The following is an 11,424-nucleotide window of genomic DNA, read 5'->3' as shown; positions in this document are numbered from 1 at the left end:
GCGACTTAACATATTTCAAAGGGTAGCATCCTTGCGGGGCAGTTAAACTTTACTACCTCCATCCCAAGGCTTAAGGCCTATAATTTTTTTTTCAGAAAATCAAACTATGTTAAGTTTAAGTTTGACTAAGTTTTTACCAAAAATCATTAACATGAAAAGTACAAAATCAATATTATTAGATAGATAACAAAATATATTTTTATATGGTACCTACAAAATATCATATTTATTTATAAATTCTCCTAAAAGTTTAAGTAAACTTTACTTCGTTTGACTTTTTGAAAAATATAAACCTTAAGGCTTGAGATGGAGGTAGTAAAAGGGTAGCGCTTATGCGAGGGGAGTTAAACTTTAAAAACGTAGCGTCCTTGACAAATGATCTCGCGAATTGTAGGCCATGCCTCGCCATGCTGGCACGCCCTCAACGCGAGCATTACCAAAAAGAAGGTAGCGCCTCAGCGAAAGCGCTGCTAAGAGCAAGTATAATAAGTTCTAATCAGCTGGCTATAAGGATTAAAATAGTATATTATTGCTTAGTTAGAGGAGAGAGAGGAGGAGAGAGGAGAGTGAGCTCTTATGCAAGAGCCAGCTTTAGCACGTGCTTCTAGGCACTTTGTGAGAGTGAAAGGTGGACCACATATTGATTAAGTAGTATATTTTTATAGCTCACTATTGTATATGTTGGCTCTAAGTTGGCTATAGATGACATGACACTTGGCTTATAGTGGAATTGCTCTAAAAAGGTCAGATTTCAAATATTTTTTCAAAAACAAGTCAAATGAACTTTCGGAAAAGGGTCAAATTTGTGGAAATCGACCGCGACCTGACCCTCGTGTCGAAAAAACTTCGGGGAGAGAAAAGGAGAACGGAGGCGGCGGCGGCGGGAAAGAAAGAGAAAGGAAGCGGCGGCGCGGACGAGAACCTCCTCCGGCGACTGCAGTGCCTTCTCCCCGGTGAGTCCTCGCGTCTCGTCCCCTTCCCCTCTCCTTGCTAGGGTTTTCTTGTTATCCGCGTCGGGGCTCCAGGACATCGCAGTTCGCGGCTCCGAAGATTTGGTTGTCATGGCGAAGCTCATGGAGCAGCACGAGATCCCGATGCCAAGATCTGGTTGGCCGCCTGCTAGTGCAGTCTGGCTAGCAGCTGATGGCTTGGCCGAGATCAGATGTCATCACGAAGTAGATGCAATTTCTGGTTTTGTTCTAGTTGCGTTCGCCATGTACAAGGCTGATAGTCGTTTATGTTGACACTTGTCCTTGCAAATGCGATAACTGATAAGTTATTGCTTCCTGGTTTAAATTGGGTATGCCCACCTGCATTGGAGCTTGTAGACAGTAGGCAAATTAAATCTTGTTTGTTTTGGATAACTAAGATTTTCTGTCATGCTATTCCTGCCCTGATTTTAGTAGGTATTTGTCCTTTCAACTGTTGATCATTTCTTTTCTGTATCCTCCAAGGAATGTAAAGTACAGTGTTACTGTGTGGAATCATTTTTATTGTGTGCTAGTGCACAGCTGGTCCAACATCGTCTCAGATGGTTTGGACATATCCAACGGAGGCTTCCGGAAGCGCCAGTGCATAGCGGACGGATAAAGCGTGCTGAGAATGTTAAGAGGGGTCGTGGTAGACCAAACTTGACATGGGAGGAGTCCGTTAAGAGAGACCTGAAGGTTTAGAATATCGACAAAGATTTAGCCATGGACAGGGGTGCGTGGAAGTTAGCTATCCACGTTCCGGAACCATGACTTGGCTTCGAGATCTTATGGGTTTCAACTCTAGCCTACCCCAACTTGTTTGGGACTCAAAGGCTTGGTTGTTGTTGTTGTTGTTGTTGCTAGTGCACCTAGTTGCTGCTAGCTGCGGTTCATTTTATTTTCACTGCCTGTGCAAACATATTTGGTTGTATGATTCCTTCATATATGTATTAGCACATGGATCTGTTTATTTTCTTCTTCATAATCAACTTGTCGTGAAAATCCAAGAGATTGGCTAATTCTTTGTATGATAGGTCAACTAAATTTGCTCTTGCTTGCCTACTGAAATATGCAAGAGACATAAACTGGTTATATTTATTTTGCTCAATATTGCTATCGCTGCTGATCTTGCTAATAATCTTATATCCATAATTTATTTTTCTGGGTTACAATTTTTGATCTGCTAGCTTGTCAGCATAGTTTTATATATAGTCTTGTGGTAGATAGATTATTTGTTGCTAAGACCTGGGGTTAACGTCACCTTGTTGGAGGTCAGGTGAACACTATGTTGTTTTCTGTAGTTATGAACTGATTGCTAGTATGGTACAGGTTCGTCACTGATAATTCATGATGTAGATTGATATGGTACCGACAAGATTAATTGTCTAGTTTTTGCATACAACCTGGATTATGATTTAATTATGATATTGGGTGCTCTGTTCAAGTGTTCAATTTTCTAAGAACTAGTTTTCTGCTTTAATTATGATTTAGTGTAATTTTGTTCCTGGATTATCTACTTGCTACTCTCCATAATAAATATTGGGTGTGGCGCTGGGGAAGAAAGAGTAGAAAGACGAGATGGAATATTCATGCTTGTCAGGCACAAACGAGGTTCACAGAGAGAGGGATATTAGAATCCTATAGTATGGAAGATGTAGCCATCTTGTTGGCTAGTGCTTGACTCTTGCCATTGTATCCTCTACATCTTATAATATGCCACTATTCTTTGATAGCAGTGCTTGGTTGTTGATTGTAGACTTTTATTTTCCACTGCTCTCGACTCTAATGATTGTGTGTAATGCTGTCGTTTAGATCTGTGTTTTATTGGGTTATACCAGATACAGACCAGATGAATTGTGATATTGGAGTTTCTGTTATACATGGTACATATACAACTGTTGCTAGATCTATCGTGAGTTTTTTTTCCATCGTGCATAGTAAACTTCCTGTTATCTTCGAATTTTTTCTTCGGTTATCTTCTGAAAGTGTGTCTTTCTCATGGTAACTGATGCATGTAGTTCATGTGTCCAGTTTCTAAACCACTGATGTAGTTATCTGCTCCAGTTTGAAAGCAGCTCACTCATGGCATTGTCTAGAATTCAAGATCGTGTTATTATCTATGGCACAGCACATCATCATCAAGAACGGTGGGCACCCTGACACAAAAGGATTAATTGCCAATTTGGAGCTTTTACACACGTAGCTGTGAATCTTTTGATCCAGTTCCTTGCCATGCACGAGCACCGCCTCACATATTATTATTGGTAAAAGTAGCCATTCCGGTGTCATGTATGAATCTGGACTTTTAGCTGTACAACAGTAACATATCCAACACATCGCTGCCTCTGCATAAATTTTGCATGACATCAAGCTGAAGTTTCTGCATTTATTTGTCTTGCCATCCAAAATTAAACCTTATATTTGCTTGTGAAATGGTTATCGTAAAAACATCCACATATCTAGTGCAAAGATTAGATTTTTACTTGGGTCACTATGTCCATGTAGAGGTAAAGTTACAGTTTTTATTATCAAGCTTAATGCACCACAATCCCCTACCATCCCCAAAAATCAAAGTAACTAGAGGGGTTGGGAAAATGTGGGAAGTCTGGGGAAAAGTGGGGATTGGGTGAAAAGGAGGGGTTCACCAAATCCCCTCCCATCCCCAACCCCTAGGGGTTTGGAAATACTCTAGGAGTAAACAAGGCCTTAGGAAACGGACGCTCTATTCACTAAGCTACAGGCGCCCTTGTTGAATTAAATTTCCTGTTTTGTTACTTAACTTTTGTTTTCCGAAATTACTTGTTACTTCGACAGTTCTCTATGTTTATGCCCTCTTGTCCCTGCAAGGCTGTCCCGATCTCGCCCGGCTCCTCCTCTTCTTCGGCGACCATGATCCAAGCGGTGATGGTCATCAGTACTCTGGGAAAGCCCCGCCTCCTCAAATTCTACAACTTCCAGGTCCCGAACCTTCTCCATCCTCCACCCCTTTCTCCTCTTTCCTTCTCCCTCTTTATGTTCAGTTCACGCCCTCTCTCCTCTTCAACTGCCCATCACGTGCTCGGTCAATTTCCCCACCCAGTTCAGGAACCACCTCTGCCATAAATCAATTATGTGCTTGATGAGATGTCTTAGCGACTAAGCTCTGTTCTTTGTTTTCTCTGTTCTTCTGTTCACTGATTAAATTGTGGATGTAGGACCCCGAGAAGCACCAGGAGCTCGTTCGCAGCATATTTCAGTGTACACTAGATTCTCTTCCCTGTTCTTTTCACCATTTGTATAGTGTGCTTGAGCTGCCGAGTCTCTTCTTGCAGTGCTGTCTGCGAGGCCGGAGGGTGTGAGCAATTTCGTTGAGACCGATGCAATCTTTGGACCGGTAATGCACCCTCTCAGGCTATCCCTGTCTAATCTAATCCAATAGTAAATCTTGTGCAAAAAGGGAGAAATGATATGCAATTCGAGCAGTGAACAAGGGCAATTGGAACATTCTTCCCTGGAAGGCAATTGGTTCTAACCTAACTTGCTATCTTACTAGTCAATCTCTGTGCAAGCTGTGCTACTGCTGACTACTAAGCATGTATGCAAATGATTCAGAAAACTCTTTAAAGGAGAGCGCCAAACAACTATTTAGCATGTGTTGCTGCAAACAATTAATAATCAATTATAAAATTAAATTGGTACTTCGATTAATTTTTTTTTTAGAACAAAACTCAAATTATCTGACTAACCTTGTGACCATTTTACCTTCAGTAAGTTATAAGAAGGGTAAAAGACGTATGATCTCCGTTTTCTCTTTGCAGGGGTCAAAACTGGTCTACAACCATTTGGCGACACTATACTTCGTTTTTGTCTTTGACAGCTCTGAGAATGAGCTTGCTATGCTCGACCTTGTACAAGGTAACCTAAACCCTTATCAGCACAATTGTTTCTTCAGTTACTATGACTTATAGTCGCATGTGCAATGAAAGATGAGGCTTCACAGATATACATTAGGGACGAAATATGTTGAGTGTGTTATCATTAACGCGGACTTTTGGCTCACGGGTGCCACACCCACCTATAGATCTACTGTTTGTTTCTGCTTTAAGATGGTCCAAGGGAAAGTAAGAGAAATCCGGTCTGGAATAGATCTATTCTGAATACACATCTGCCTCTACCTGACACATCACTGTTTAGCCTGGCCCGTTTGAGCAATTTCCGTAGATGTAGTTATTGTGACTGACCCGTTGCATGTCAGTATAGAACCTGAATCACATCACAATTAATAATCCCAGCACCATCTCCTTTCTACCAGCCATTCCTTCTCATTCTCTCACCGGAGTTATGCCGCAGAGCAGATTGGATCTTCAAGCGATTGCTCTCCACTTTTTTGATTAGTTGTACATCTGGCGATAAGAAATAAAACAAGATTCACTGGTCTTCATGGTAAATCAATAATCTAGCTCCTTACTTTTCTCATACTACGTTGATGTGTCTCATCAAAATTAATATAAAACAAAATTTTGTTTTCTAAAACTTACCAGCTGAGTCCCTGGACATGTGTCGAAGAGGGGGGGGGGGTGTGCACCCAGGATCTCCTATGCAATTCTCGTGTTATGCTACACATTGTTTCACATGTTTTGGTACAATCCAGTCTACTGCCTCTCATGGATGTTTGTCTGATTACCATGGTTCTTTCAGTATTCAATATTGATATACAATTTGCTTACATTTCTCTGTTTAGTATTTTCTATTCAATTTTGATTGTTGCTAAACACTTATGCATGTCACCGCACTAGCACATTATTAGAGCATCTCTAGCAGATACGCCAAACCGGCCCGCATTGTGCATTTTTCTGGTTTTTGGCCAAAAAACGGCCCGAACAGAAGCGGCATCCCGGCTCGCATCGGAAAACTTGATGCGAGGAACCCTATAGCGGCTCGCGGAGCAACTATATATGGCGGTTTCGAGGTTTTGGATGTGAAATACCGCATCCATTTCTCCTCCACCGCCGTCGCCCCCGGCCGATTGCCGTCGATTCCGGCCGCCATTTCCAAATCGCCGCCACCGGTCTCCTCCTCTCCGCCTGCTCTACCTCCTCCCGTGATGGTGCCGCCCAATTCCTCGCGTGGAGATCGTATTTTCCCGGCGCGTGGCCGCAGCGGCGAGGCGAGCGCCAGACAACCGCCGAGCGCAGCGAGCGCATCTCGCCGTGGTTCGGCTCAACTCGAGTTTGACGAGAGCACCAACGAGGAGGAGGACGACGCTGCGTGGGAGCAGCGTCACCTTGCCATGGCCCGGCGCAACTCCCTCACGGCGGTCGTCACCGACGTTTGGGAGAAGGCCAAGCGCCGCTGTGAGGCCACCGAGGAGGAGGAGCGCAACCTACGCAAGGCGAATAGGGCCTCCATCTGGTCGGAGATGGCAAGGTGCAGGTACGTGATCGTCGACTACTCCGACGACGAATCCGACCTGTGCGATGACAGCACCGGCGAATCCGATGCCTTCGCGTGAAGCTCCGCCGCCGTCGCTGTCGCCCCCAAGTCCCGGTGAAGTAGCTTAGTACCCGGGCTAGCTTATTTTAGGTTTAGGATCTAGTTTAGGTTCCTCTTTTGCAACATCCACATGTAAATTGTGCTCGACGAACTTTCAAAAATATGGCGCGAGTGTTTGATTCCCCGATTTGCAGTTCTTGTTTAGTGTATCTATTCTGCTGTGGAGTTTTTCAATCCGCAAACACATGATGCAGCATACTGCATACTTCGTTTGCGGTTCGGGTGTTTGCGGTATCATCTAGAGATGCTCTTAGCCTGCATTATTTTGTCCATGTAATGCTTGGTGAAGTACTTATCACTTTTCTCCTGTTTCTGTCACTTTAAGATCTTTTTATTAACTCTTTGAGGTGAACAACTAATCTTAAGAAGCGTTATCTTGTCACAGTATTTGTTGAAACATTGAATAAATGCTTCAAGAATGTCTGCGAGCTTGACATTGTATTTAACTTCAACAAGGTACCATGATTCTCTTGTTTGATATTTATTTTGGATTGTCACATGAAAATAAAGACACTAGTATAATAAAAATAAATAAAGTTCACATCATGTAGCATTGGTTTATTATGATCAATTATTTGCTGCATGTAATATGTTTTTGGCACATGGATCATATAAAATATATATCCAAGTGCGAGGTGTAACAAATACTTAAATCTAATAAGATTCATGTTATGACTTGTTGCATACCTATTTCATTATCAGCTACCGGCCAAATTATATGGGTAGCGGGTACCTCAAATTTACAGAAGTATTTACATATGAACAAAGGATCAAAAACACATTTGAAGTGGCATCTTAAGCATGATTCAGTTTGAAATACAAGTTAGGAAACATTGATAGATGTAATACCAAGTCTTCTCTAGATCTTAGCAACGAAGACATAAGTGTAATTTAATCATTAATGTCCAGTGTTCCACTGGCAGAGAGCTTGAAGGAAAATAGAGAAAGAGCCAGCCCTATTGACCTTTAAACAGAAGACCAGTGACATTCGTTACTAAGGTGATAGTTGATTATTGAGATTTTTTTAGGAAAAGGAAAGCTAGGGATGCTTTTGGCCCATAAGAAACTCCAAAACCTGCTGATTCCTATGATGCTACTACCCTCAATCCCATTCTTGCTGTAGTGTTTGCATCCTTTAATTGATTGGAAGTGTATGTGTGTAGAGATGCACATTTTTTTCTGATCCGACAAAACTCCAGTTGTTCATCCCAGCAGCCTTTTCTCCTGTCATAGTGATGACTGATGAGCAATACTACTTAGGAATAACCACCATTCTTCCTCAGCTAATTGTAATATTAAATGCAGCTGCACACAGTTTTGGATGAAATGATACTGGGAGGTCAAGTGATTGAAACAAGTTCAGAGGAAATAATGAGATCTGTAGAAGAGATTGCGAGGTTCTTACTCCCTCGATCCTTTCTGCCCTCACCCTCCCATGTCCCGTTTTTATTCTTTAGTGCAATTCTAACAGTGTTGCTCGCTACTTGACACAGATTGGAGAAACAATCAAGCACGACAAGCCTCATACCAAAGTCGATTTCGCAGCGCTTCAGCCGCTGAAATTTTCCAGTCGTTTTCAGGACAGAATCCGTAGGACCTTACCAGAAGAAATCGGATTGGTGTTTGAATTTTTATCTCCAGTGGCCTGTCAGTTCTCTGAAGTCTTGAGCATCTGCTATTCGACATGAAAACTTATTGGCCGACATACATGTCTCCCACCCAAGAGTTGTAAGTTGTAAGCAGAAATGTGACGACTCACGCCATGCATGCTGCATGTGTATGTAGAAAGACACTTTTCTTGTCAGATGATATATGAATGCAGTGCTATATGCTCTTCTTTTGGTGTCTAACTATGTTTTTCCATTGGAAACATGTTTCTGTCTCTGAATTAATTCGACAAACAGCATTGCCTGACCATTTAACATATATTTGTTGCACCATTACAACATTTCACCTCATCATCTCGGTTTTGGTGCTGACAGTAACTGTTGGCAAGCATCCATCCCAGTTTCTTGCAATGTCATTGTGTGCAAGTTCAATAAGAAATGGCGAGGATCAAAGGTTTGCATAGGCAAGCATCCCCACATATACTTGGCTGGTACAGTACAGCAGCAGGGCAGCAAACAGATCCCATCGCGAAATCCCCTTTCTTCTCCATCTCCCTGCTCCCCATTGCCCATCGGAGATCGAGCGTGATAGCTCCATGGCTACGGCGCCCCAGCCGGCTTAGTCCAGCAGGCCACTGCCCATCTACGTCCTTGCTCGCACGCAGCTCCAAACCCCACTTCCCCATCTACGTTCTTGAGAACATATCTAGTGATACCACACCTTATTTAATACCATGATACCACTCTTTAAAATTTAAATTATAAATGTTAAAAAAATTGGAACTAAAATTTTGGGTGTTCACAAAATGTGTATTTACATAAGGTTCTTGCTTAACGCTGTTCAAGCTTTCTTCTTGTGCCGCCCGAGCGCCACAACGCTATGGTTTGAGGTTAGGAGCCGCTTAGATGTGAATTGAATCGATCTTGCGTTTTCTATGTTTCATGTGGACAGTTGCTCGAGGGTTGTGTTACGTTGGTATTGAAAAATATTACGTTTGGATTGTTGGAGTTTTGCACAAACCGAAGCTTGGAATGGAATTTCTCCGGTGGAGCGCTATTGCCTGATTCATTAATATTTTGATGTTTGGAAATTGGAATAGGCAGCAGTGCCGAGAGAATGGAGCTCGTTCTGCATTGGTTTTATTTGATTTTTTCTGGTTGATGAATATCAACCAAGAACTTTCCTAGAGGTGTTGCTTGATCTTTAACAGTAGTCACATCATCATTAGTAGGGATAACTAATACGGAGTACAATCTTGTAAGGAGAAAACACACGCACACACAAAGGTAATTTGCACCATCAACTCGATCTTGGTTGTGTTGGATTGAAGCGGAACTCCATTCCATGGCTCAAAGGGAATGGGAGGAACTAATGTGGAATCCACAATTCCACATGGAACACATTCGCAAAAAAAAAAAAAAAAAAAAAATCCACATGGAACAACTTCTAAAACTCATGCAGTCCGAACAAAGATTGGCTTCGAATCTACATAACTTCAGACTTATCATCCATATCTAAGGTAGTGTTACTCGGACATAGGCACGGGTGTCCGTATCTGACTCGGATTCAGGTTTCCGATTTGATAAGTTTTTTGTTGGACACAACAAATAACATTTGGACTTTGACAATGTCACGAATTTAGTATGTCTGATTCGGCAATAAAAGAGCATGGATAGCCATGTAACACTGCTTGAGGCCCGATGATGTGAAAATTATGCACATGTTTATGGAAAAAAGGTCTGTGAACCGGTACATCATGTATCTCTTATTTAATTTCCTGTGAGAGACCAATGATTTTGTCATATTTGGACTATCGGAACGTTAGGCCCTACTTGTACAGATGGTGTGTGTGCGCAGCGTTGATGGGGGACTAAAAATGAATTACACATTTGGGAAAAATAACTACAAGGTGGTAACGTACCAATTACCATCACATAGAAGGTTGTTGCTGTCTTGGTGATTGCATGATTCACATTTCAAGATTGATTTAAATTAGGCTGAAATGGAAATTGATGATAAGTAGCAAAAGGTATATGAAGTAATAAAAATATAGTGTCTTGAAAGATGACCTGATACTTTGTTGATGAAGAAGAGGATGCCTTGGGCATCCCAAGCTTTGACGCTTGTACCTCTTGGATATTTCTTGGGGTGACATGGGCATCCCAAGCTTGAGCTTTTGTCCATCCTTCACCTCATCAGATCATTCTTCTCTCCCTATGCTTGAAAATTTTCTTCATACAAAACTTCACACAATTCTCATTAGCAGAATTAGTGCAATCAAAATAACAAATCCACTTTGTTTCAGTTTTAACATAAGTTAAACATCCATTAAAACATTTAGCTACTGTAGCAACTTCTTTGGAAAGCTCTTTCTCTCAAAAGAACTAAAGAAAAGATCAAGAGGCTAATGCAAATGGTGGTAAAAATCTGTCAAAGCAGAACAACAGGTACAGATCAATTTTTTAGCTCAAATCGAAAAGTGCAAAACTAACGAAAGTTAGATTGGCAGCTCAAAATTACGTTCTGGCTGGGAATACGGATTTTTTTGGTGACAACACATAATCTGTTTCTTGACAGAAACTTCTTCAAATCTTACCTTCTTCTAATTAGAGGCTATTCTTGGCACACAAACGAAATAAAAAGGATAATGAGTGGTTATTACAGAGGTAACAACTTCCAAGACTCAATAAAAGAAAAAGTACAGAAATAAAACATGGGTTATCTTCTAATAGTGCTTTTCTTTAATGCCTTTTTGCTAGGCTTGATAGTTTTAATGATGCTCTTATGAAAATAGAAAATGAAGCAAAAGGAGCATCAAGAAGCAAATTCAAAACACATTTAAGTCTAACTCACTTCCTATGCATATGAATCTTATGAAAAAATAAATTCACAAAGAACAAAGTGACAAACATAAGAAGATAAAACAAGAGTAACTTCAAAACTTTCAGCATACAGAGAGGTGTTTTAGTACCATAAAAACTTCTACAACCATGTTTTCCTCTCTCATAATAGTTTTCAGTAGCATCATGAATAAACTCAACAATATAACTATCACATAAAGCATGCTTTTCATGATCTACAAACACATAATTTTTATCAAGCTCAAAAATAGTGGAATTAAAACATTCAAACTCACTTTTAACAATTTTATAACAAGATGATTGATCATTCTCAAGAGTTATGGGGCTCAAATATAAAGTCAAGACCCTTCCAATCCCATTTTCAATAGTAGTACAATTAATATTATCAACCAATATAGGACCATCATCTACAGTTTTATCATAAACATTTTTCTAAGAAAAACTCTTTAGTA

General features: G+C 40.9%; 1 protein-coding gene across 2 annotated transcripts; it reads left to right on the top strand.

Moving 5' to 3' along the window:
- Window positions 1-800: 800 nt before the first annotated feature.
- LOC127316694 (AP-3 complex subunit sigma) lies at window positions 801-8,353 on the top strand. 2 transcript variants are annotated; one of them, XM_051347148.2, is made up of 9 exons: window positions 824-953; window positions 3,036-3,118; window positions 3,819-3,929; window positions 4,166-4,208; window positions 4,283-4,344; window positions 4,769-4,865; window positions 6,889-6,959; window positions 7,809-7,900; window positions 7,997-8,353. In XM_051347148.2, exons 3-9 carry the CDS (start codon window positions 3,861-3,863, stop codon window positions 8,061-8,063), a joined length of 501 nt encoding a protein of 166 aa, XP_051203108.1. In that variant the 5' UTR covers window positions 824-953; window positions 3,036-3,118; window positions 3,819-3,860; the 3' UTR covers window positions 8,064-8,353. The 2 variants fall into 2 exon arrangements, with proteins under 2 accessions (XP_051203109.1, XP_051203108.1); XM_051347149.2 differs by lacking the exon at window positions 3,036-3,118 and having other exon boundaries at window positions 801-953.
- The last annotated feature ends 3,071 nt before the right edge of the window (window positions 8,354-11,424 follow it).

This window comes from Lolium perenne, chromosome 7 (assembly GCF_019359855.2).
Source record: "Lolium perenne isolate Kyuss_39 chromosome 7, Kyuss_2.0, whole genome shotgun sequence".
Classification (NCBI taxonomy): domain Eukaryota; kingdom Viridiplantae; phylum Streptophyta; class Magnoliopsida; order Poales; family Poaceae; genus Lolium; species Lolium perenne.
Note: the sequence above shows the minus strand (reverse complement) of the source record. Positions and strands in the feature narration are given on the sequence as shown.

Excerpts from the sequence above, each read along its gene's own strand:
- LOC127316694 (XM_051347149.2), top strand. The coding sequence starts at position 3,861 with ATGATCCAAGCGGTGATGGTCATCAGTACTCTGGGAAAGCCCCGCCTC. Across the intron at positions 3,930-4,165 it reads TCAAATTCTACAACTTCCAG|GACCCCGAGAAGCACCAGGA; the intron begins GTCCCGAACCTT and ends TTGTGGATGTAG. Across the intron at positions 4,345-4,768 it reads CCGATGCAATCTTTGGACCG|GGGTCAAAACTGGTCTACAA; the intron begins GTAATGCACCCT and ends TTCTCTTTGCAG.